The 27,448-nt window shown below is 44.8% G+C and overlaps 1 protein-coding gene across 2 annotated transcripts; it reads right to left on the reverse strand.

The window, feature by feature from the left end:
* Window positions 1-27,321, reverse strand: raver1 (ribonucleoprotein, PTB-binding 1). Of its 2 annotated transcripts, none has more exons than XM_063187239.1 (15): window positions 26,958-27,321; window positions 24,990-25,056; window positions 23,253-23,397; window positions 22,255-22,579; window positions 19,648-19,839; window positions 17,309-17,429; window positions 16,529-16,635; window positions 15,637-15,718; window positions 14,373-14,575; window positions 7,644-7,722; window positions 7,171-7,334; window positions 5,174-5,242; window positions 4,671-4,796; window positions 3,428-3,493; window positions 1-2,663 (listed from the first exon to the last, which is right to left on the reverse strand). In XM_063187239.1, the coding sequence occupies exons 1-15, from the start codon at window positions 27,285-27,287 to the stop codon at window positions 2,517-2,519; spliced, it is 2,223 nt and encodes a 740-aa protein (XP_063043309.1). In that variant the 5' UTR covers window positions 27,288-27,321; the 3' UTR covers window positions 1-2,516. The 2 variants fall into 2 exon arrangements, with proteins under 2 accessions (XP_063043309.1, XP_063043301.1); XM_063187231.1 differs by having other exon boundaries at window positions 4,671-4,799.
* Between the last annotated feature and the right edge of the window lie 127 nt (window positions 27,322-27,448).

The raw sequence follows: 27,448 nt of genomic DNA on the forward strand, positions 1-27,448 counted from the left end.
TGTGCCAACTTAAATAACATTTACTTGCTCAAAAACTTCCACAAAAGAGCTGTACAGTTGACAAACAGACCAGTTTTGAGAAATGTGACGTTTCTTTGGACAGCAGCACCAGTTGGTCCACACAGAATAAAGGAAAAACACACACATTCGAGCAAACACACACACGCACACATACACACACACATTCACAGAGACTGAAAAATGTACACATTTGGTTGAAGAGGAAATCAGCCCTTGTTATTTTGTTCATCACAGAATGAGGGAAAAAAAAAGACTTCAACTTGAATTTGTATACTCTGGAAGGTTAAAAAATAAGACAACAGGTCTGTGAAAGAAAAAAAATATCACGCATAAGTATATACACAGCAAAAGAACACTGAGAAAAAGATGGTTAAATGTAGATGTAAAGCTTTACAGCATAGATAACAGAAAAAAATGGCTGGCAAGTTCAGGCACACAGATTGATTTTTTTCCCGTTTTTGCTTCCAAAGATCTGTGGTCAGTCAGAGCACATTAGAGGTGGTAGAGGTAATGGGGTTATCACAATCAAAATGTCAACCAGATTATCATAAGAACAGGGATTTGCTTCTTTTTTTTTAAACTTTAAAAAGAATCACTAAGACCTGGTGGTCCATGATCCAGACTGGATCACACCCCCTCAGCTCCCTTGACTGCTGCAGGGGAGAGTGGGGAGAGACACATCCCTTATCGCAGTGAGTCTCAGGGTGGAGCATCGTCAGACAGAAACCTCTAAGTAATAACCATAGAAGTGGAGTTGAGAAGTGGAGGGGGGGGGGGAGGCGAGCACAGGTCCTGCCTGCTCCAAAACAGATGTCCACGCAAGACACTTGAGGCCTGAATACAGGTTAAGCAGTGGAGCACTTTGCAGTTTCATAGGGAGACCACTGGACACCACAGGGGGGGCAACAAGACTCCCTCTGCTGGCTAGCAGGGAAGATGCAGCTCTGAGGAAAGAGAGGAAGAGAGGGAGAGGAAGATGGAGGTGTAAGAAGGGAGGGAGATGGAAAGAAGAGTGAGGAAGAGGCAGAAGACATGGGGGTTGGTGGTGGTGGTTAACAGAAGGAGCTTGGCATTGAAGGTCCAGGCACGGTAGAAAGAGCAGAAAGGCTAAACCTCCTCACCCCACCTCGGCTATGGGGGCTTCTGAAATAGTCGGGGGGGGGTGCAGGGCAAGTGTTGGCTCAGGCCCATGAGTCTGAAGCTACAGAGGGGTGTCCAAAATAAACGACCCAAGCACAAGCTGCAGGAACAACCAATACTCCAGAACATCTCATACAGCCGAGCACGAGTGCAAGTGACAATACAAACAAGACGGTCAGGCACCACTGTAGAACAAAAAAACTAAAAACAGAAACTGAACAGAAAAGAACTAGGGGAACAGAGAAGAACTTCTGTAGGGGAACTTGTATGCGAGACCTGCTAAGTAAGAGGACATGTGTTGTGTGAGAGGAAGAGTACCCGAGCTTTGAGTGCGTTGAAAGCGTGGAAAAGAGGGGGAGAGTGGAGAAAATGAATAACCACACCATTCAAGTGCAGTAAACCTGAATCGATAACAGGATTGAAAGATCTCAGACGGGAACAGAGGGTGAGAAAAAAAAAAAAAAAAAAAAAAGAGAACGAGACAAAAACTGTGTGGCGAGTGGATATGAAAACAGAATCAAGACAAGACAGGCCAGATCTTATTTTTAGCAGAGACAGAGATGGAGACATAGGCACACATACAACAGACTGGAAAAAAAGAGCAAGGAGAGACACCATGTTGGCTAAGAAGCACTGGCTACACCAGACAGGCCAGTCCAGGTTACATTCTCTACGCCACCCCTGAGTCAGGGAGAAAGAAAGAAAAAAATAATAATAATAAAGCAGCATCCTATTCAGCTATTCATATATATACACGCACACACAAAAATATTACTGACCAGGAAGTTGCTAAATAAAACTGAAAACAACCCAACACACACCAAGCTAATGATTAAAAAAAAGAAAGTCAAGCCAAGAAAGGACTCCCGAGAAGAGAAGAAAAAACAAGGTAACCTTTCTGTGCTGCATAGGACCTGCTTTAACTCATATTTCTGGAAACTTCTTTTAAAAAATTATAATACACAAAACTTAAAAAATTAAAAACTTAATTTACATATACTGGGGAAAACATTTTACACACAAAAAAATGATTAAATAAAAAAGAAAAAAAAGAAAGTGAACGCAACAAAAACAAATCCCATTTACTGCCGCACACACAGTATCCCAGAGGAGCGCGAGACTGCCCCCTAGAGGGGCCTGCAGGGCAATGCCAGAGGCATGTGTACACATCAGAGGCAGAAGAGCAGGGTGGGGGAAGAGTTGAGGTGTGGTGTGGTGTAGGGGAGGAGGAGGAGGTCCCCCGCCCCATAAAACATGGATTTCCTCTGTGCGAACAGGGGAGAAACACACACACACACGCACACACAGCCCCGTTTCCCCAACGCCTCTCGTTTTGTGTACGCAGCGGGAGAGCTTTAGAAGATGCGCTTGCGTTTCAGGTAGGAGTCGGCGTAGTGGCCCCCCAGGCCCTGGGAGTGCTGGCCCACGTAGCCCCCCTCAGGGCTGGGCTCCGGAGACGGGATGAGCCGGGAGAACAGACGCTTCTGACCACCCACCGGAGTCTGGATATGAGGAGGAGAAGAGGGGTGGAGGCAGGAGAGAAACAAGAGGGATGGAGAAAGGAAAATTAGAAATAGAGGGGTGAGATGGTTGCCCAAAAAACAAATCTGCGTTTCTCCAAAAACAAAATCATACACGTATAATCAAAACATATTGCAGCACACTGCACTTAAGTAGACACACTGGTGCAGTTAATGTTTCTTGTTTTCCCCCACATGGCCATAGATACTCACTGCTTGATGGAAAATTATTTCGACCAATTTCATCACTCATTACTACCTTTACCATAGTTATCTAGTTCAACCCGGTTTCTAGCTGGATTAAATATGCTCTTTCCCAGTCAGTTATGACCATTATGGGGCCCTGAATGGATTATTCATATCCAGGTACCCAACAAACTAGGCACCTGATGACCCAATAGTGTCGTCATGTTAACGCCCTCATTAGATCACAGCTTACAGATGGACTGGAATGTTGAGAAAGCACCTTTTTTTTGGAACATTTATGGCCATATGCACCACTCACTCGCTAGCTGGCTGTCCATATTGCAATAACCGCTTGCATGGTGGCAACATGCAAGAGTTACAAACGGGCTAAAAACAATATAATTGCAATCATTAACTTGAAGCAATCCACAGGCCTACAGATTAGCATATAAAAGAGGATGTTGTTAATCCACCACAGGGGATTCCGAGCATGAGCACACAAGAACACGGTTCAGGACGAGGACAGGGGATGGGGGGGGGAAAGTGAGCGGGCCCCTTACCTTCATTTCGCTGCCTGGAGCGGCGGAGAACACGCTGCTGTGGCTTAGAGGGGGCATCCCTACAGCCTGCGGAGACACAGATAAGGACTTTGTTAACGCCACGCACCATCCACTTGTAGTAACCATGTACATACTGACAGCCTTTTGTTATGAGTATGCGTGTGTGCTCTGTAAATAAAATTGAGAGCAAGAAAGACCTGCTAGTCATATGAATACTAAAAGGGAGAAGGAATCTTTCAAAAGCTTTGCCGCAGTGCCTTTATCTACTGTTAAAAATAAAATACAAATAACTAAATAATAAAAAAAAGTGCACGGCGGCTTGAAACGCGCCGGTGCTCTTCAAAAAGACAGGATGTGCTGAATCAGGTGCATCTGTAACGAGGCTGTAAATAAGCCACCACAACAACCGTACAGCCTCCTCTCCCCGGGGGAGTGGCAGCCCCAGCTTATCCTCCCTCCGCGAGGAAGGGAAGACATCACAGGCAGCGCAGCGGCACATCTGCTGCGGCTTACACTTTAAGGTGTCGCAGAGAGACCCTGCAGCCCTTCACCACACCCATACTCCAGATGCCCCGTCAAACTTTACGGTTGCTCAGCCATGGTGATGCATTCAAATCAATTGGGGACTTTGACAGGGCTGCTGACGTATTCAGAGAGGCTTTTATGTCATGGGTGCGCATCTCTAAATTCAGCACACTAAGGCCCATATGAAAGGGGAGCAGCGATTTTGATTACGCTGTGTTGTGGGATGGTTTGCTGGAGTGCTGCGGCATCACCACAATGTCGATGCTTTAGTGTGCCAGAGTGTGGTCGTCTTTTAGGACAGCACCACCCAGCATCAAAAGCAATGAACTGTCAGAACCACTTTTAATACCACCATTCTCTCCACTACCTTTATTCTTGCCCTTTCTACATTGAGCATCATTGCCTTTACCCCTCATTCATATTCACATCCCTGTCCTCATTAAAAAAGAGGAAATAGTTCAGTATCAAGCTACAGCAATATATTGAAATTGCAGGACTTTTTTCAGTCATTATGGTCTGATGTGGCATGTCTCTTAAGTCTTGAGTTGTGGCAAACAGAACAGGAGACTTGGTTCAGACACGACAAGTAGCATACACTTCATTGACCATTACTCAGTAATTAAATCATGCACTTTGACACCTAAAATACAAGTAACAGCAAATGCCATTAACAGTAACAGTAACAAGGCGCAGTGCAGAGAGGCCTGTGGTAGCGTACCTTATTGAGCTGGGTGGCGCCGACTGGAGCCCCGTAGGCCCCGTAGTAGGAGTTTTGGGACTGGGGAGGGCTGGGGGGGTAGTGGAAGGAGGTGAGCTGCTCACCAAAGCTGGAGGGCCGAGAGGGCTGCTGGGCCAAGCACAGGATGAGGCAATAGAGATAGATCAGTTCAGACAGTGGAGGATACAGTCACAGACAGCATACTGCCGCTAAAAATTAGAAAGCATTCATATTTTGAAGTGATACTGTGCCATTTTTGGAAATAAGCTTATTTTACACCTCTCCTCGCCAACTGGTCTCATAGGATTCAATGTTAGCTGTTAGCTTGGAGGTCAAATTTGCACTGCCATACTCAGAGAACAGCTGGAAGAACTGGATTATTTAACTCAAGGGGAGGTGTAATATAAGCTTATTTCTAAAAATGGTTCAGTATCACTAAGCAGTGCGACACTGATGGAGATGGAGGCGTGTGTGTGCGTGCATGCAAATCATCTATCCTTTACCTGGACACCAAACCCTGGCAAGGCCGTACAATCCAGAGACTCTGGCTCGTAGAGGTGGGACAGAGGGTCCTGTGGAGAAAAGCAGATTGAAAGTAGTTCAGTCCCTCCCTTCAAGATGAAAAGTAAAGCCTACCCCATCACAGTGCTGCATTGTCTCCAACCCACATCTACATTGATGCAAGTGATGCAATAACCGTGATCAACAGAAATGATTCACAGTCACCAAAGTGCGTTAGCGTGGACAATAACTACCAAGAGGGCTGGAGGCAGTGTGTGTGTGCACGCAAGATGAAATTGCAGGTTGTTCAGCCGCCATTGTATCTTACGGTAGGGACACATAGGAGGCGAAGCAGGCGAAGCGAAGAGAGGCGAAATCCAACCGTCATCAGGTTGTCGCGGCGAATCAAATGGAATGGAACAGTTATGTTGTTGATTTGATTGGGCTGCGGCAGGCGAATTCGCTCCTCATTTGCATAACATTAAACTTTCTTTAATAATTTCGCTTCGCTCCGCCCCTGTTCGCTTGCCATCGCCTCTCTCATAGGAATGAATGGCAAAGTTCGCAAATTCGCGTGTATGTGTCCCTACCGTTAAAATAATAATAAAAAACACAAATGACTGCAGAGCGGGCTCGTGAACGCTTTGTTTTGCCAGTTATTTGAAACAAATGGTGCCAGGACAAGCCAAATATGGGCAATCTAAGCCATTATTTCCTGCCAACAACTCCACCTCATTCTCTTGTTTTTTTTATCCGAGTGGCACACAAGAGGGAGAATGATGAAACGACCAATTGTGAGGCTGAGCAAATCAAAGGCTGCCTCCCGTCTGCCAGCCACACTCAAATTAGTACACAAAGTAAACAAGAGTTTGCTCTGGCAAACATCCCATGAAACACTGACTGCATGGCCTGGATGCAGACCCACCCTTCAGAACTTCAAACTACTGCACAGATCTGCAAGCAATCAGACCACCTACTCTGGTTCACAGTATTGTTTTTTTTTAAACTGGTCAGCTGGCCCATCTCCAGCTCATACTTTGCTGCTGAAATATGAGGCAGGACAACTTGAATGTGTGCATATCTGTTCAGAAGTTCACCTACAGTACATTGGAAACTGATTAAATCAGATTTCATTACAGCAAGGGTTGCACACTAAAAATATTTGAACAATAAAAGCCTCTAATGGTAGATTTTCACACAGCCTACACAAATATTGCATCTTTGACTTCAGTGCAGATTTGTGTTTTGGAGATCACGCAATTCACTCGCCATCACAATCCACACAACCTGGCTGCCCACCTCTCTTCCTCAACCAGAGTGAAATGCTGTATGGGCGGCAATGTATTCTAGTCACGCAATGCTGAAGGTGGGAGAGAAAGACTGAGGTCCCAAGGTCAGCAAGTAACTGGCAGACGGCTGCCAATTGGCTGCTTTAGAACTACAGATGGCCGCCAGTCCACATAAAAACTGCCTTTGTACAGGAAAATCACACCAGCCAAGTGCCACGTCAGCACTAGTAACATCTCCTTAACGTCATATAGATGAAAACTGGACAGAGCAGGCAGAAAACGCTGTATAAAACGGCAAAAACCAGACATCAGCCTAAACTACTCAGTTGATTATTCGTTTTTCTCCCGGACACACATAGCTGGAAAATGTTCAAATTTGTAGTTTGCTTGACTTGGGTTATTAGATGGCAGACCGCAATCAAGACTTGCTGAAATAATTCACATTTATAAAGGGAGGGAATATAAAATAAAATCACTACATCAGACAAGGCCTGCAGGAAGACCACAATAACATCACTACCTGTGTGGACTTTTTGGAAGCGGTGGATTATGCAGGTAAAGGGTAGAAGGTTACTTTAGTTCTGAAGAGCAGTTATAACCTCTTTAAGCTCTAAAAAAAGTCACCCAGTTGCTTTCAACTTAGTGAAGCTGTCTAGAGCTGTATGTACTGTATAGTATGTTTGTGTGCCATGTGGACATGGGTGGCGTACCTGGTGCAGGGGCGGGTACTCTGGGGTGTAGGAGTCCTGGTAGCGCAGGTTGAAGGTGGAGTGGAGGGTGTGGCCTGAGCGCTGGCTGTGGGCGGAGCCACCACTGCTTACTGTGGCCCTCTTCCTGTAGGCAGGGTTGTAGGGGTGGGGCCTGCTGGTGGTCACTGGGGAGAGCGAGGGAGAGAAAATATCCAAAATTGGAGGAATTGATTTTGGTCAATGTACATGTTACGATGAGCCAATCTCATGTTGGAAAAGGGTCCTCAAAGAAACTTCAGAAGGGACCCATGTTTACAGAAGAAGCATTGGTCCAACAAAAATAAGGCATTTACAGTGCAATATGCAAAACAAGGAAGGAGGAAGTAACTGGAGCATAGATATTGATGGAGAACAATAAATAAATAATTCTTAAAAGGCATGTTGTAAAATGGATGCATTTTTCATTGCAGTACTAAATTGTGGTGTCAACTCACCAGCTGAAGGGAAGACGTTGGGGTTGTTGAGGAAGGGATTCTGGGATATGCCCACCTCCTTCAGGGGATCCCTTAGAGACTAGACATTGGGAAGGGGAAAACAAAAACACTTGTTAAAACTATGCTGCCTTAACTTGATTTAACACCAAATTTGTTTTGTACTATAACAGTACATTCCAAAATCTCCCACTAAGGTAGTGATCAGAACACAGGGACTGCTCAAACCAACTGGTCTCTAAATGGCAAGTAACCCGGTGTGCCCTGACATTTACAACTATGACACAGAATCAGTGTCATGTTCACCCCCTCAAGGAATGGAGAAATTAATAGATTAAACAAAAACATACGTAATAGTGGAGTGACAGCGTAGGAGTGAGAGCAGGTGAAAAGTTCAGCCTTCCATATTACATTTATAAATAAACAACATGCTTGCTCTGCGGCACGAAGTCACATTATTTTGGCTCAGCTCATTATGGTAACAGTGATGTGACACGACACTGTTGGCAACACATTTAATTGGCAACATTTTAACAGGGTAGAGCATGTCATTTTAGTCATCCATTTCAAAAGGCATGCTGGTCATTCACACGTTCTCAAAGACCAATTCACTACTAATGAATAAACATAACTATTGGTCTGACTAAAGTACAGTCAGTTTTACAGCAAAAGAGGTCTACAACTGCCAATTCAAAATGGCAGGCATTCTGGAAATAAACTACCAGTACTAAAAAAAATAATAATTACAAACTCCACCTTTAACTTGTTTGGACAAATGCTCTTACAAAAAATAATATTAATATGCAGGGCTTTTTCTAAGAATTTTTGGCATGAGGGAGCATCATAGCAGGTTGCGGGAGGTGAAGGGGGAAACTTACAAGGGGCGCTCAATAAAGTAATTCATATATACATACATATATATATATATAAAAAAAGTAGTATGAGGGTGCACCCGCGGAGGTATGAGGGTGGAGCGCCCCTATTTCCCCGTTCAGAAAAAGCCCATTAATAACAATAACAACTAGATTGCATTTCCTCACAGAAAATGCTGGAGTATGCTTGCCCGTCTTGCATTCGTTGCCCTTCATGCATTCGTTGCCCTTCATGCATGACTTGCCCTTCATGCATGAATTTCCCTTCATGCATGCCTTGCCCTTCATGCATGACTTGCCCTTCATGCATGAATTTCCCTTCATGCATATGCTGCCCTTCATGCATATGCTGCCCTTCATGCATATGCTGCCCTTCATGCATATGCTGCCCTTCATGCGTACACTGCATACAGTTAACCATCTATACATGAGCTAACTTCCTGTTTGGTATGTATCATATTGGCAAAAACACATTTTCACTAATGTTAGCGCCCCCCATTGACCGTATTGCACTGAATTTGATAGGTACCCTCTGGGTATCCTGGAGATCATGTGTGAGAAATTTCGTTAAGATCTGTCAAGGCGTTGCCGAGATATAAGCTAACTTCCTGTTTGGACGGTGCGTTTGTCTTTGTTGTCAATTTTGATTGGCTGCTGTGCGCCGATGCTTTCAGCTATTGCTCTGTAAATTTCAGCATAGCTGCAAAATAGTCCAATGGTGGTCTGATAGAAATTGTAGGACGAGCTGACAAAAATTGTGGGCGGAGCTTCATTTTTATTGATTTTTGAATATGTCAAAATGGCGGGAAATCCATGATTGTAAATATGACATCATAGTATGCGTTGGATTCGGCTTGACCCAAGGATTCCAGCGATACAAAGCGTTTCATGAATTGAGGTTAACACGGGCCAAAATGGGCAAAAAACCATTTTTGCTTATTGTAGCGCCCCCTAGTGGCGCATTTACGCAAAAGTCGTAACATGTCCTCTGGGGATAGTGCCGAATATGTGTATAAAATTAGGTTGTGATACAAGTAGCCGTTGCCGAGATATGAGCTCACTTCCTGTTTGGGGTCTCCGCCGCCAACTGTGATTGGTTCCTGTGTAAAAACGGTTTAATCAATCGTTCCAGGACTTTAAGTTTAGATGTATCTTAGTCCAAAGATGCACTCATAACATTTTCGTGACGATCGGACGAAAATTGTGGGCAGGGCATTTTTTTTATTGATTTTTACAAAATTCAAAATGGCGGAAAAACTTTCCAGGCGGAAAATGACGTCATAGGGTGCATTGGATTCGGCTTGGCCCAAGGATTCCAGGGATACCAAGTTTATGAAATTCTGACCAACGGTTCAAAAGTTACAGTATGTAATGTACTTGCAACTTTGACCTGCTGGTGGCGCTACAGAGTTTGAGGTACCCCTGTGAAAAATACAAATCCTGGTCGTCTTATCAAGCCGAACGTTTCGGTCTTTGAACGGACTTTCTATCTTGAGCGGTTCTTCAAAACGAACCGTTCGTAGACAGAAGATGAAAATTAAAAACTAGATTGCATTTCCTCACAGAAAATGCTGGAGTATGCTTGCCCGTCTTGCATTCGTTGCCCTTCATGCATGCCTTGCCCTTCATGCACACGTTGCCCTTAATGCATATGCTGCCCTTCATGCATACACAACATACAGTTAACCATATAGATATGAGCTTACTTCCTGTTTTGCATATACTATATTGCCCAAAACACATTTTCACCAACTGTAGCGTCCCTCAGTGGCCGAGTTGCACCAAAGTCGGTAGGTACTCTCTGGGTGTACTGGAGTTCATGTGTGTGAAATTTCGTTAAGATCTGTCAAGGTGTTGCTGAGATATTAGCTAACTTCCTGTTTCGACGGTGCGTTTGCCTTTGTTGTCAATTTTGATTGGCTGCTGTGCGCCGATGCTTTCAGCTATTGCTCTGTAAATTTCAGCATAGGTGCAGAATAGTCCAATGGTGGTCTGATAAAAACTTTTTTATTGATTTTTGAATATGTCAAAATGGCGGAAAATTCATAATGATAAATATGACATCATAATATGCGTTGGATTCGGCTTGACCCAAGGATTTCAATGATACCAAGCGTTTGATGATTTGAAGTCAATACGGGCCAATATCGGCAAAAACACGTTTTTGCTTATTGTAGCGCCCCCTAGTGGTGTATTTACACGAAAATTGTTTTGTCTCCTCTGGGGAAAGTCCTGATGATGTATATGAAGTTGGGTTCTGATACAAGTAGCCGTTGCCGAGATATAAGCTCACTTCCTCTTTGGCGTCTTCGCCGCCAAATTTGATTGGCTCCTGTTTGGAGACGGTTGAATCAATTGTTCCATAATTTTTAGGGTAGATGTATCTCAGTCCGAAGATGCCCTCATAGAATTTTCACGACGATCGGTCAAAAATTGTGGGCGGGGCATCATTTTTAGTGATTTTCACAAAATTCAAAATGGCGGAAAAACTTTCCAGGCGGAAAATGACGTCATAGGGTGCAATGGATTCGACTTGGTCCAAGGATTCCAGAGATACCAAGTTTTTGAAATTCTGACCAATGGTTCAAAAGTTACAGCATGTTACAATTTGAAATTTTGACCTGATGGTGGCGCTACAGAGTTCGAGTTACCCCCGTGAAATACAAAACCTGGTCGTCTTATCGAGCCGAACGTTTCGGTGTTTGAACGGATTTTCTATCTTGAGCGGTTCTTCAAAACGAATGGTTTCGTAGAATAAAGGAGAAAATTAAGAAGCTGGAAACGGGGGAATAACAATAGTATGCTTGCCGCATGGCAAGCATACTAATAATCCAGTTTCTCATTCAACCTCAAAATTTCAGTCAATGTCATTCATCATCAATCAAGATGGTGATGAAATTCAGTAATTCAGGACAAAATCACAACCACCAGCCTTTGGCATATCTGATCGATCACATGGCAGATAGCTGAAAAAAAAACTTGCCACTTAGACCCATCAAGAGTCATGTTGGCCTTTTCACTAGTGACAATTAGTTCCACTTCCACACAGCAAAGTTATAAAAGTTTGACACTGACTTGCAGCCAGGCATGACAAGCACACGATGGTTTGGGTTGATGGGAAATGAATCAAATTATTCACAAACAGCAAAGACAAAGCAAATTTTATCCCCAGTTGCACCAGCCAAACAGTCAATAAAAGAGAAGACTGGAGTGTCGGGTCTCCAACTCAGTTCAATTACTCGACAGAATAGGTTCCGGTGTTTAGGGAATTGTTAAGCGTGCCATGGGTGCAGCAGAGGCAATTCTGGGTGAGAATCTGCAGAAAATTGTCTGCCGTTACTTGCCCCATGTCTCGTCTCGAGTTCCTTTTGTGTGTCATTTTCAACAACTTCAGAGTGAATCGGTTCCTGAACTAGCTTTGCCTGCAAAAGGGCTGTGCCAAGTGGTAAGTGGGGAGACCTACAGAATAAGTTCTGGAACTACTGCCTTCACTGAAGTTCATTGAGAGAAGTGTATAAATGGTTTGCAATTTGGGGAGGAATCAGCGTGACCATTTGTACATTGGCACAAAGGGACATCGAATGAGCTGAAATGTCACACGCCCTCACCTTATCACCCAAGTGACGGCCCAATTAAATGTCAGCGGAAACGTCTACAAAATACACGCCTGATCAGAAATAAAAAAAGGTCCTGTCGTCCTGGCACAAACACTGCAGTATATATATATTATATTATATATATATAAATTAAATGAACATTGGGTAAATATAAAAGGGAAGCGGCTTAGGTTTGAGGCTCCATCAGTGCAGGTCATAATTAGCATTGCTCCCCTGAAGCAGAAGCAGCAAGCGATGGGTGAAATAGGATGTCACCTCCCCGCACACACACAGAGCAGACAAAAAGGCTGTTAAGTAATTACACTTTGCTCATCTTTATCATCCCAACCTTCCATCCCATACAGCTCACTGCACGCATACGCAAGTAGGGAGGGAAGGAAATTAGCACCAGCTAAATATTAGAATGAGATCTTTTGCAAACAAAGTAACTGACAAATTTGCTGTTGGATGGCTGGTGAACTTCACAAAGCATAAACCTTTCGAAAGCCATTGCACGTAAATAGTGAAGGCAATTTGTACCCTTAATGAAAAAGAGGTATCGCACACCAATGAAGTCCTTCTTGAGGTGCTGGCTTCTTGTGCATACAAATGTTAATGAAAATAGAGTGCAGCACACTCTGCACCACGCTTTAATGTTGAAGTGACGTTTAGGCTGTCTGGTCTTCTTCAAACTGGATCTCAAAGAGGGCCTCAAAGTTGGTAAGGTACAATTTTGAACAATAAAATAACGAATACACCAAGTGAGGATTAACACCCAATGGCATTAAACGCTTTTAAATCAACGAGGTGGAGCCATTGATATGTTATGTATAAGTTAAGTTTATAACCGTTTTTGACAGCTTCTTTCAAGCTGTGCATGCCAAAGAACCAAACAGAATGCAACCAAACAGAAAGCAGCATTACATTCCAGTAGACCATACCAATGTAGAAAACATCAAGTGGCATCATCTGGAATTCACCTTTGGCTAAGGCCCGCCCTAAAGTGGTTTTTGACCAATCACAGCGCAGCAAAAGGACGACCTCGGACAAACCTCGGACAGTTTTGACAGCGCTCCATTGAACTCAATGCTGAAATCGCATGTTTTCAAGTAGTTAGCGAGATACTGTCGTATTATTATTAAAATATGATTGGAAATTGTGCCTGGGGTATTTGTGACAAATGTCCAAGTTTCCCCGAGATGTAACATGTGGTAATCACTTTCCTCTTTACCTAAAACCGGACTAATATTACTAGCAGCTGAATAGTCTGCCTTGAAGGGTCTCGGCAGCCTCACACTCGACTAGAAAGCACACGGATCAAAAACATACTTTGTGTGCTCCGATCATGACACCATCTCATTCATGTCCTTTTTCAGTAAGGTTGTAAGCAAACCACGAACCTGTTTCAGAGTAGGATTTTGGATTTCTGACCTAATTAATGAAGAAACACCGCTAGCAAAGTTAACTATCGGTCACGGCAGGAGTGTTTTGACTAGCAGCTGATGGACGTGACTTTGTTAAGCTACTGAAGATATAAACGCCAAACGTTAATGTTACACATTGCTGTGGTAGCTTTGAAGATGACTACAGCCATTAAGTTGTGTGATTTCGTTTTCGTCTAGCAAGTTTGAGTCAGGGCTCAAAAGATATGCGAGCTCAGCTTACCATGGTGCTGGTTACAAATATCGATACCCATAGAAGAGCCCATAACAGCTGTGATGAATCGCATGACCGTTCAGAAATTAAATACTTATATTCACAATACTATGAATGCGTTTTTTATTTATTATGAGTGAATAACTGCTGCAATTTGCAGTCACTGCATAAATCACGTTTGATATCTCAGCATTGAACGTTTATGTCCGACCTGCGAGCAACTGTAACTGAAGAGGGCGAGGTTTAGCCAAAGGCGAATTGGAGTGCAGTGAATTCGTAAAGCTTTACATTCCGTGAAGGCAACCCTTACCCCTTCAATACCAATAAGGTAATTGTATTTTAATATACTGCACTAACAGAAGAGATTCTTTAAGTATAGAGATATGCCAATGTAATAGGTTGCTATGGGCACCTAACATGACCAGGTTCCGGTCTGCCTAAAGGGGCATGTCATAATACTCCTAGCATTGAATAGAACAGTCCTTAGGTCTGCCTAAAGGGGGATCCCCCCCCCCCCCCCCCCCTTGCAATTGTAGAACCCGGAAACAATGGGCCAATGGAATCTCTCTCTGCTAACAGTGTGCTAGGCACAAAGTGACGTGGCTTACCCCTGGCACGGCGGGTGCCTCGGCCCCCAGCATGCCCCCCAGGAGGGTCATGGGAAGGCCCTGGAGAGCAGGGGAGGGCGTGGAGGGGAAGCTGCAGGGCGGGGTGGGGGACTCCTGCTCCCGGGCCAGGGGGCGGCCCATGGAGGGGGGCTTGATGGGGCCCAGGGACTCCGTGGGAAGAGTCAGACCTGGAACCAGATTGCCTAGATGCAGAGAGAGAGGGCACATACAATACAAGCATGAGACAACCACTACTAATGGTTCAGAGACATTCACAATGCAAGACTTTTTATTGCATGGTCAACACTTTAGAAAGAATAAAATCTGGGTAAAGCCTTCTCCCACTATGAACTCAATTCAAACTATGAGCGATCAGATTATTGTAATAGTGCATACAATTAAGCAATTCTGACATCTAGAGAAGTATTAACCATCTGCAAAGCTATGAGTGTCGAAGACAGCTTCTGCTTAATACATGAACATGTCTGGGTCTGCCCTGTGATGACGATTGCTTCTGACCCACACAATTATGTATTCTGGGTCATAGGGCAGCTAAAGGGAAGCATTGCATTGCTGGACATACTTTAATAGGGAGGAGGAAAACGTGACTCATGCCAATGCATTTCATTTAATGATTTGCAATGGTCTTGAATGAATGGTAAAATAAAGGTTAAACACATTAACTAATGTAGCCATCCTCTTTACAATGTGAACAAGACACAGCCAATAGCCAACAGCCAGTATTAGTCATCTCCTCTGGCAGTCTGGGGTTGGGGAAAACAGCACTACTCCCAAAAGAACCACCAGGTGAAAATCAATCACTGGTTTTACACAACTCCAGACAAAGCTAAAAACTGTACGGGAGGGGGAAAACAAAAATGGCTAAAAGATAAATTGATGGGGTCCCTCAGGTGCAAACTGCCTGTAAGACTTGCTCAGTCATATAGTGGTAAAAAAAAAAGGTGCTAAAAGTAGCAATGTGGCCATTGGCAGGTGGTAAAGATCTCCCTCACACACACACTCACTCCTAGAGGACGGAAGAGCAGAGAGCTCTGGGCTTGGGAATAACCTTTTCAGCCACCCAGTATAATTAAGACCACAGAGACCCACATACAGGCAACAAGCACACCGCTCAGACAGATCAATGGCTTTACTGAGCGTCCGTCTAGGCAATATAGAGCAAGGCGGATGGAAACAGACTAGCCCAGACACCACTCCAGAGAGGCTATCCCAGAATGCCGAGAGGTGGTGATTGGGGACTTACTTTGAGGTAGTTCGCCCAGCATGTTGAGGCTCTGCTGGAGAGCAGCGTGAGTGGCCAAGGGGTTCTCGCCAAGCAGCCCAGCCTGGAGATAGAGATAGAGAGATAGATAGAGAGAGAGAGATAGATAGAGAGAGAGAACGAGAGAGAGAGAGAGAGAGAGAGAAAGAAAGAAAGAGGGGGAGAGGGAGAGAGTGATTGTGAAGTCATGTGGCAATGTGACTAACGCACATGGTCCAGTGCACTTACCTTTCCTATTGCATGAACAAAAAAACAGCACATAAACCAACTTACCACCGGGCTGCTACATGCCTATGCACTTTGCAGTCTGACTCAACGCAGGAGGGAAAGGCCACTTCAGAGCAAAATAATAAAAAAATAACTCTAGAACTACCAAAGCCACACACACAGCGCTCACATCACACTCACACAAACGGATCACTCACACAATGTAGAAGACGGCTGTCTTTACTGTGTAGGACCTGTGTCCAGAGGAGAGGGTTTCCGAGAAATGCTTGCTGACAGAGGTAAAAAAAAAGGAGAGGGAGGGAAGCAGAGGAGGGAGAGATGAGTAATGGGGGAAAAGAAAAGCAGGTGAATGGAGCATGGAGAGTGGAGGGGTGAGGTGAGCAAAGGAGGGTGTTGTGGCAGCGGCAGGGTTCCAAATTAAAACCAGCCAACCGGTCAAATGCTGGTAAAATTTCAGTTTGGCTGGTAGAAAAGACCAACTTACTAGCCACTAGGACCCATTAGTGAGTTTGTGCTTGGCTAGTAAGATTAGCATCTACTGGCCATTTTAGCTGGTAGCCCTGGGTTGCGGCTAGAGGGCCACAGGGAGGTAGATGTGGAGGCAGTGGGTGGGGGAGGGAAAGGAGAGGAGGGAGGGCAGCGGTACCTGCTGTTGGACCTGAGCCTGGTTCTGCAGCAGCATCTGCAGGAGGGCAGCGGAGAGGGCCGGGTTAGCCAGCAGGGGCATGGCAGGGGGAGCTGCACCCAACAGACCTGGGGGGGAGAAAGAGAGAGAGAGAGAGACAGACAAAGGATGAACAAACTTGGATGAACAAACTGAATTATCAAAACGTAGATGTTGGTGGAAAAAAGGGGAAAACTTTAGAAAGAAAGAAACAGCGTGTAACAGGATAGGGAACAGCATGCAATAGCAGCCGAGGTCATCCTGTGTCTCTTGGCTCCCTCGGTTAGCCTCTCTGCCCTGCAGTGACATTGTGTGTGCATATATGCATGTGTGCAAGAAGACTGCAAGCCAGAGAGACTGAGCCATCTCCTCTGACTGCTTCAGACAGGCATGCTAATTGTGTGTCCAACCCAGGAGCTGATGACTAACAACTGTGCTATAGTGTGTGTGTGTGTGTGTCCCAAGCAGTGGAGTAGTGTAGGATATGCGTGTGTGTGTGTGTGTGTGTGTGTGTGTGTGTGTGTGTGTGTGTGTGTGTGTGTGTATAGTGGTTCTCAATGCAGTGTGGATGTGTGCGTCTGTGTCTCAAGCAGTGGAATAGTGTAGGCAGTGTGTATAGATATCTCAGTGCCCCCTGTGCATTTGTGGTCTGTGTGTCCGTTTGTCATTTGAGCAGCGTCCGTATTTGTAGTGGGGGTACAGTATGTTTGTCATTTTCAGAGTGTGCGTGTGCGCATGCGCGCGCGTGTGTGTGTGTCTCACCCTGCTTGCGTCCCTGTGTGAGGGGGTTGAGCAGCATCTTGAGGGTGGCTGGGTTGCTGAGGCCTGTGAGGATCTGCATGGCCGTGGGCTCCGGCAGAAGGCCCTTGCCTCGGTTCAGCGCCTGGGGACCAACAAACCAACCCAGCGCACGCATTAGAGCAGCCAGCCATTACATGCATTTGGACAGACACACATATTAGAGCACAGAACCATTACATATGGGCACACACGCACGCACACAGCATTAGAGCTCAGAGTGATTACATACATTTAGACACACACAGAGCCAGAGACCACACAGACCAACAGTGCACGCATTAATGCAAAGAACGATTATATGCAATTAGACACGCACCAACCCCAACAGTGCACAGCCGCAAACACTACACATGCTGTGTGCACACGGTTGGGTTTACTGTATGACCCGCTTGGGACTCGTTTTATGAAACACACTAGTGCATGTGCATGCGTGCGTGGTGCCAGCTTCAGAAGTCCCTGACCAGACAGACAGAGCTCAACTAGTGCAATTTTATTTTCATTTTTTTGAGTAGCTGAGTAGAGTTGCATAAATGTATTGATCCTAAAGGAAATTAACTTTATTTATTTTAACTACACTAAACTACTGGGACTTCCTGTCACATTAGCTGGCGCCCTGAAATGATGGCTGTGCTGCATTTCCATTAGTAGTGAAATGTTGACAATGCCAGTCTTCCAAATCTCATCAAATCTTTGTCATCAAAATGCTTGCCCTTGCGCAAGTAGATGCCATGCAGCAAAAATGCGTTCACATGTGCGCCACGAGAACTACAAAAACGAGCAAACTCATTGCCCCGATCACATTAAAGTTTATTGCACCATGGCTGATGAGTCCAGACACTCCAGTGATATTTAGTTCTGGGGAAATCACAGTTTTGGCCAGATGGAGAAAAAAATAATAATAATAAAAAAAAAATCTCCCTAGCACAAGCTTAGGGTACAAGACTCAACCAATTTCTCTGGCCATTTTTAAACATCACCCACAGTTGAAAACTATTATTGCATTATGAACATATGAAATTAGGATTACCGTGGTAATGATGAAAAAGTAAAACGGAACTCCTTTTATTAAAGCCGATTTCAATGGAATTGAATTACGGGGTCTCATTTTCTCACCAGCCCTCCAGGCTAAACTAAATATTACACAAGTAACGAGTTTAATCAAATAAGAATCAAGTGGGGGGGGGGCTTGTAGACACACCATTAAAAGACTAATGCTGAGAAATACAATGCAGGAATCACCCACATGGCACCAAAACTCTGCACCTACACAAAAAGGTACAACAAGTAAAGGAGGCGTGCACGTCTTATACCATTTTCGGTTCTTTTGGTTTTTTTCTTTCCTTTTCAATAAAGTTTTTCCTGATTTGCATTCCGTAAGCGTGACATTCTTGCTTTGTGCCAACACAATCCACCTACAGCATGGGCCAAAGTCTTCAACAGCTAGACATTTCATCCCTGCAGATTCACGAGCGCCTTAGAAAAAAAGCCATAGCCTTTGAAGAAAATTATCATCCTACACTCGCAGCACTAAGCTACATCATCTCTCAAAGTTAATGCCTTAATACCACTTCGCCTGTGCCATTAAAGAAAAATTGCGTACGTGTAATTTCCACGAGTGCTCGGGGTAGTACTGCTGAGGAAAGTGGGGGCAGAGATGGGTCAACAACGCGACAAGAGAATCAAAACACTCCTGACACATTCACTTTATCCTTTAAGTAGAATCCATCTAAACTCATCAATCCAAGAATCTGATAAAGGTCAAAAGAAATATCCATGTGGCCCTAACCTGCATCTGGGGCTGGGGAAGAAGACAGACCTCCAATGTGGAAACTGACCAGTGGTACCAGATACATGTATAGCAGGAGCCACTTGTTTTTTGTGCAACTTCCATGAGGCTCCAAGTGTGCGTGTGTGCGTGTGTGTGTGTTGAAATGTATCGATATAGATCGCAATATAAATCGGATGATTGAATCGAATCGCATTGTGGGGCATTCTGAAATACTGAAAATAACCGACTCGCTGACCACTGCCCAATGCCCTAGCTCCATAACATAATAGAAGTGTAAAAATAAGTGAAAAAAAAGTCGCATCGAATTGTATCGTATCGTTGTGCATTGCATCGAATAATAAGATATCGATATTGAATCGTATAGCCATGGAAGCTGTGATTTACACCCGCAAGTGTGTGGGGGGAGGGGGTTAGTGGAGATTGCCTGGACCTTGCATGTTGCAGTAAAGACATCGTAGACAAATCAATTGGTGCTACTGTACGGTCATGTGGTGTGGGTTTGGAGGCGTACCATGGTTTGTGCAGCTATCAGGGCTGCTAGCATGCTCCTGCCCGGTGGTCCAGGGGCGCAGAAGGAGACGCGGATGTGCGTGCCAGCAATCGTCCGGCCATCAGCCACCCTCTGAGCCTCCTCCGCCATCTCCGGCGTAGAGAACTCCAGAACCGCGAAGCGCCGGAAACTTCCATCTTGGCCCTGGGCAAGCTACAGACAGACAGACAGACAGACAGACAGACAGACAGAGACATACAGAGAGAGCCAGAGCGAGACAGAGCCAGAGAGAGAGAGAGAGCGAGACAGAGAGAGAGAGCCAGAGAGAGAGCCAGAGAGAGAGAGAGAGAGAGAGAGAGAGAGACAGAGAGCCAGAGACACAGAAAGAGCGAGAGAGAGAGAGAAAGAGAGACACACAGAAAGAGCAAGAGAGAGAAAGAGAGAGAGAAAGAGAGAGAGAAAGAGAGCGAGCCAGAGATATCAGAGGAAATGGAGAGAAAGAGCGATAAAGGCAAATTAATGAGTGAATTAGCACAGCAGCGTGCTAATCAGATTACGCTGTGCAATACCCCATATCAACTACTCCATCCACCCACCCCCCAAACCCCACAGCACAGCACAGCAACAAGGCACTGATGCATGACTAAAGTCGGCACTCGTACGTCTCAAAACGGCTGTGTCAGCACTCAATCCTGACTGAGCGAGGCAATACAATGTCAGTTTGAGGACATACGTCAGAGCTGTGCGCTTTGGGGGAGAAACTTTCACACGACATCAGCCGATTCCCTGGAATATAAAATAAATAGGGAAAAAAAAACCTGAACAGGCATCACACAGACTGTACTATATGGATGCCTTTGTGCTGCCTGCTCTGCTTTGCTTTCAAAGGCAGCCTCACTGCCACCGGCTAGTTACTCAAGAGCAGATGTGTCTGTACATGTGACAGAGATAAATCCTCCCCATTTCAAAGGCAAGCGCCTGCGAGCGGCTCACACCACCCCCTTTAGCTCTCCATCTCCTCTTTTCAGAGACTGCCAATTGTGCTTTCATGACCTTCCACCTGTGTACGTACGCATGTGCATGTGTGTGTGTGTGTGTGTGTGTGTGTGCGTGGTCTCACATGACACACACACACACACACACAAAGACAGAGGGGGCTACCACACAGCACAAAGCCCAACACTGCCACTGCCTCTACTGAATATGACCCACTTTCTACAGCAGGTGTGTGGGTAACATTTGAAAACAAACGCACAGAGCGAGAGAGCGAAAAAAAAAAAGTCGGAGTGCGAGGCGAGCTGCCCCCTCTCATTCCAGAAAGGCCGGCAGGGCCAGAGGCCAGCCAACCCACAGACGGCACCTGGGAGAGTCAGGTGCTCATCGTCATAGAAACCAACAGACCTCATCGCTACAGAAACACTCACTCAATGGCGTAACGGGGGAAACGCAGAGGAAGATGAAAAGGAAATAAGGGAGAGAGAGAGAGAGAGAGAGAGAGAGAGAGAGAGAGAGAGAGAGAGAGAGAGAGAGAGAGAGAGAGAGAGAGAGAGAGAGAGAGAGAGATAAAGTGGAAGCAGGTCAAAGGTGAGTGCTTGGGGAGAGCCAAATTTGCATCTATTTTACTAAAGAATGGCCAGGCTGGCTGGAATGAGTTCAGAAGAGCAATCAAAAAAAGGGGGGAAAAAAGCAGAGTCGGAGCTCATTAGTCACATTTAGCCAGCATCCCCTTTAATCACGCAGGCAGAGAGCCATCAGAGCCCAATTACAAAAGGAGCCATCTGACTGAGGCAGCCAAAGCCATCCACCCTTAGCACAGCCCAGCGTCATTAGCCTTGCAATAGGAAAATAATAAATAAATATACAACACAAGAGCCACATTTTAGACAGCTCTCTACATATTCTGACATCCTTCAACAGCTGCTGAAGGTCAGCACATGAATGCCATTACCAACTCCAGCTTGCGCCATGTTTTCAGTCCTTTACATGTCGTCCAATCAGACATGCCCGGTGCCCATAAGGCTTTTCAATTAGACTAAGAATCAGGCACTGGCTGGCTCATAAGGATGCAAAATAACGGACAAGCATTCAACCCTCACACAATGAAGGATGGCATGCTACTGAAAATTCACATTCGAAACCTTAAAATTCACATTCAAAAGCCTCAAATCATTCAAAGCAAAAGGGCTTCAAAAAAACACTTAATGGTTGTGTATAAATACATACAACAGAATGTATACATACACAGAATGTACTGCACATGCAAGATGCCAGTGAGTAAAGCAGGCAGCTGTAACCAGTGCTGTGAAACACATCCAGAGCACTACCACAAACCAGGGTCACACAGAGGCCAAATGGATGGAGAGGGGAAAAAAAGCATTATAAAAACTTGCCTAAATTAACTCAAGCGTGAGTGCCAAACCTCCTTTAGGGCGTTTTGACTCATTCTGCATCCTGTCTCTCCTGAATCATGGGCCAATGAGACTCACCATTGCCCAAACAATCCACCTCCCACACCACTAGCCTAAAGGCTTCCCCAAAAAACACCAATCATCCATCCATCTAGCTAGCCACCCACTACTCCCAGGCTCCCTGGCCTGACTGCCCGACTACCCGGCTACCATAGCGTACCTGGCAGAAGAGGGGCGCGTGGGTGTTGGAGAGGGCGGCCAGCAGGTCGGGGGCGCTCAGGAGGCCGGGGGGCAGGCGGTCGATGCAGAGGCAGCGCGAGTGCAGCATGGGGAAGGTGAGCGAGCCCACCTCGGTCCAGTGCACGTACAGCATGCGCGAGCCCAGCTGCTTGCCCAGCAGCTCCGACTTAGCGCGCGCCGCCGAGTCCTTCTTCATGTACTCCACGAAGCCGTAGCCCTTGGAGTGGCCAGTGGAGGCGCTGTGCACCAGGAAGCAGCGCTCCAGGTTGCCGAACGGCCGCACCAGCTCCTCAAACTGCTGCTGGCTGGAATCATGAGAAAAAAAATATCCATAAGCCTACATTTCAGGAATCCTTCCAAATACCATCATCATATCACGACCATCATGATAATTAGACAGACACTAAGACATGTGTTGCATGCAAAGTAAACCCTCCTGAAAGCAAACCAGTTTCTGACCATACAACTTAAGGAAAAATAAGTAAACATTTTTTTTAAGAAGCACAGGGGTGATGTTGAAAAAAAATCCTGATCCTGAACTTTTTCACCCTGCTCTGAAGACAACGACAAGATACTGCATAGCGACGCACCGTAGGCCTATTTTGACACATTATTCAAACATTTAATAGCCTGTGTATGACCATTATTCAAGCCTGATAGTAGAAGAAAACCCTGAACCTGTAACACTTTCTGAGATAAGAATAACTTAATGGCTAATTATTATCAATGTTTTTTTTGTTTTGTGTTTTAATTGCAAACTCTGTCAAGCCTGAAATCAGGCATGGAGCCTGAATACTATCAGCCCTGGAAGCAGCACGGAGTGCCTTGGCTCATTCTGCTAAGGTGCCGTACCATATACCCGGGGCCCTGGATTCGACTCCCTTCTGAAGCCACCCCCCCATTTCCAATCAGACTGTTTCATCCAAATAAAGGGGGAAAAAAATACCGAAAAATAAACAAACACCACACACACAGTACCTGTAGGCTGTGGGCAGGTTGGCGATGCACAGCAGGGCGTCGGTGGGCTGCAGCTGCACGGAGATCTCCCTCTCCCGCAGCGTGAACTGGTGGAACTGGCTGATGGCATGCTGGGCCTGCTCCCCGTTCAGCAGCGTGACGAACGCTGCAAAACAAACAAACACAAACATTTACTCACTCATCTTCAACTACAAACTTCCATCCAATAGCATATGGAAGATGAGCCAACACCACAACATAGCTAGCCTGATTTATCATCGACGCTCAAATCTCTTCCAGACTTGGTCTGACCAAGAGCACAACAATTCACATTTCCCAAACGGCACGGTTGACCCATCTCCCTTGGTTTGCTTATGGTTGTTTGCTTCCCGGCAAAGTGAAAGGAGTTCCCGTATTTGCGGGAACTCAGAAAGTAGGTTGCATTGCTCTTGACCTGACTAGTTGCAACGCCCTAAGGTGTTGCGTCACTAGGAGGGCGCGGCCTGGCTACAAAATAGCTGAGCTGTCAAAACTAAACAAACGGAAAAACTAAGGTAACAAGTTAAAAAGACCACAGGAAAATTTCACAAGCCAACCAGTGCACCAACCAAAGCTGCACACAGTCACTGCACGAGCGAAGATGAATGATTTTAAAATGACAAGATGACAAAAACGTTAAGAGGGACGCACTGCAACTTTAGCATAATTTGTACTAACATCTCAGATAGGCTTGTGTGAAATTTTGATAGTTCACATTATAGTGATACGTCAAGTAGAAGCATGAAATGGTGGTGATTTGCTCAAACAGAAACCAAGTGGCGAGGACAAGGTAGGCCACTTGTCCAGATGTCAAAGTTTGAGAGATGTTTAAAGAGAGATTTTCAAGTTAAATCAATCAGCGTCACAATTTAATCTAGACTAAATTGATCCGAAATGACGCACAAAAGTCAAAATGACACGGATAAGTCCAAACTCGTGGGCTTTTATGCCCATTCTCATGATGTCATGCTGCACCAAGAGCTCAAATGATTGGTAGAGAAGCTGTTTATCTGTTTTACCTAGCAGTTCATTTCTTATTTCAGTTTTGGCTGTATGATGATTGTTCTATAAGCTACTCGTGTTTTTTTTTACTACAGAATTTAGACAAAAAAAATAAATGGTTCTGCTTCATTTTGTTAAGATAGAGGCGGCTGACAGTCAAGAAGCCTTGATGCAAGAGACTAAACATAAGGGGTTCAACACAGTCAAAGTTGAAAACTGGTTGTGATGACCCGCAGGCGAGAGGAGGGTTATACAAGTCATTCATTAATTGGCAATGAGTTAATTTACCATCTTTTTGGTGAACGGAAAGTTATGTATATACTATGCAAAATGGAGAACTTCATTGGTCACAATGTACCCACTTAAAATCGCCTTTAGCTCAGATGTTTAGTCAATTCTTTCTACATATTCAAGTAGATATGGTTAACAATCAGCATGGGGAATTTGTACAATTACCACATAAATTAAAACATGACTGCAGACCGAGTCACTTGAAATGTAATTTCCTCTCCTTAATCAAGAGACTTGATGATGTTTTGTCTGGAGATATAGAACATTATTTAACAAAAGTATATCACGCTGCCAACCTGAAATAATTAAAAACAAAAGTAAACGGTTGAAAAAAAAACCTGTGGCGGTAATGCAGCTATGAATCAAAGCATATCAGATGTGCCATCAATACCAACATTACAATAACCATGACCAGGAAACACATACCGGTCCCCTTGTATTTATCAACAAAGCAGTACTTCAGGTCATAATTGCTCAGCAGTTCGTGCACCTCCTGCAAAAACAAAAACACAAATTGGAGCACATTTTAATATTTGGTGAGACAAACCATTGTGGTACTACATTGTTATGGCAAAACAAACACTAAACTCAATGGTGTTCGTTGAGACACATGTATACCCATTTACAGATCACTTTCCAAAAAAATGGTCAAAGGTCACAAAGGCATCTTCGTTATAACAGCTCCACCCGTGTGCGACCCATTCCAGAACGTTCATTTGTACTCGGTTGAATGAGCAGGGTTTTGTTCCTGCGCCTTCAACCTTTTGTGGCCCTCGTAGCTTCGCCGTCATCTGGAACTCCCAACGTGCGCGTGGACAAACAATGCCATGTGCACGCACTGCGCTTCGCCACGGGTCACGCATATTCCTACATAATTTCATTCAGTGGCTGGCTTTGGAGAGCTGAACAAAAAAAAGAACATACACCCACAGCGACACTACTGTGCGCTGTACCAAACTATTGAGCAAGTAATGTAATCCACCACATGTGTCATGTAGTGAGTTTAAGCAATTGCGCATCATCTGAACCTGAGGAGCTCATACTAAAATGTTATTCCAGTGATTCTACAAATATATCCGACAATTCTCCAACACAACAGTGACAATCCACTCTCCAAAAAGCAGGCTAACTACAGCAGAGAACTTAATTCATTTGCAACCCTGGGGTCACATGGATCATTAAATATCAATCCTGTATATTTGTCAGGAACAACACTAACTACCTACTCCCCTTTAAATGTAAAGCTGTGACAATACAATTGATGGCCAAAGTTATTTAGCACTTGAGGAACTGTCACGAGTTACTTCACAAATTTTCGACTTAGTGATGACCAGAGCTCTACATTAACACCATCCACATTCAACCTGCCAAATGCTGGTGAAAATCGGTTTGGCTGGTAGAAAAGTCAAAGACTAACGTATACTAGTCACTTTGACCCATTAGTGAGTGTGTGTGTTTGACGAGTAAGATAAACATCTACTGGCCATTTTGGTTGGTGTTTGAAAATGATAATTTAGAGCCATTGTGTTTACTAAACTCGCCTAGTTCAGAGTATGACACCAGAAAGGCCGGAGAATGAAAGAGCAAGCCAACTAGCCTCACGCCCAGGTGGTTAGCAACTGACTAGTTGAGGCTTTTAGCTAGACAGCAACCTACTAGCATACTAGCTTTCCTGGGCTCTATACAAGTTAATGAGTCAGTGAGTTTTGAAAACCAGAGATGGCAAGACCTTTCCCTGCTGAAAGATCCGACATACGATAGTCTGATTGTCAGACATAGTCTTATTTTTTGTATGCGATGGCCGCTAGGACCATGTTAAACTGTGTAAATAATACAGCTCAGTAAATTAAGTGCTAGCTGGGCAGGTTAGCACGTTGACCAATTCAAACGTACTGATTTGTAGGGCTGGCCATTTGACGACACATAGCACGCCAAGGGCAGGACCTCACCTCACTCACATCGCATCTCTGCAATAATCAAAACCCTACAGCTAAGCCACAGAGAAGTGGCCACTGGTTACTAAACTAAAGCAGTAATGTTTACTTGGTTCACTAAAAGTATGAAAAAAGACATGCAGAGAGTTAGGAAGTTGTGGGAATACAGTTTGAAGCATTTCCCCCAGACCACCACGCTACCTTAAACAGCAAACCATAGCCTAATGCTTCCATCGTAGGATAAGCACACTACCTGACCAAATACCCACAGACAGGGACACGGAAAGTCATCGAAATATGGATGTTTTTGTAATCTGGATGACTAACAGAAGGGCGGCCATACTTTACCATGCCGTATGGCCAGTTAGAGCGGTCGAAAACTAGCTTTACCCATCGCTAACAACCCGTCCATATGTTTGATTTATCAGACTCTAGATATGGAGAAGATGTAAACAGTTACCTGATTAGTTATGTCGTTTGGGAGATTTTTTATAATTATTTTCCGCCGATTGTAAAACTCTCTTCGAGTTCTCTCTAATCGGCATTCAATCTCCTCTGGGCTCAAAACAGGCAACTCATCGTCAGCTCTTCTTTGGGACTCACTACTCGTGGATGCATTTTCATCCGTGCTTTCGGCATCTGGGTCGCTTCGTTCTCCCAAACCCCATTGCTCCTGTTGTACAATTTCACCGTAATTTTCATATAACGTTAGTGGACGGGAACCACAATTAGGCCCAGCATAGGGTTTCTCGTCTCTGGCAGCTGCGCTAACGGACACTGCGGCCGCCATCGCTTGTGCTGGGAAAGTTTTTGCTCGAACAAGCACTGGCAGTTCAGAGCAGTTTAAACAATACACACATGGGTTGAACTCGGGCTCTCATTGGACGAGAGAATGATGCAGTTTTTTTTACACCGTAAGGGGCGGGTACTTCCAATCACATGTTACATTTA

This window comes from Engraulis encrasicolus, chromosome 2 (genome assembly GCF_034702125.1).
Source record: "Engraulis encrasicolus isolate BLACKSEA-1 chromosome 2, IST_EnEncr_1.0, whole genome shotgun sequence".
NCBI lineage: Eukaryota > Metazoa > Chordata > Actinopteri > Clupeiformes > Engraulidae > Engraulis > Engraulis encrasicolus.

Excerpts from the sequence above, each read along its gene's own strand:
- raver1 (XM_063187231.1), bottom strand. The coding sequence starts at position 27,287 with ATGGCGGCCGCAGTGTCCGTTAGCGCAGCTGCCAGAGACGAGAAACCC. Across the intron at positions 17,430-19,647 it reads TGATAGCTGCACAAACCATG|GCGCTGAACCGAGGCAAGGG; the intron begins GTACGCCTCCAA and ends GTTGGTCCCCAG. Across the intron at positions 7,335-7,643 it reads CAACGTCTTCCCTTCAGCTG|TGACCACCAGCAGGCCCCAC; the intron begins GTGAGTTGACAC and ends CGCTCTCCCCAG.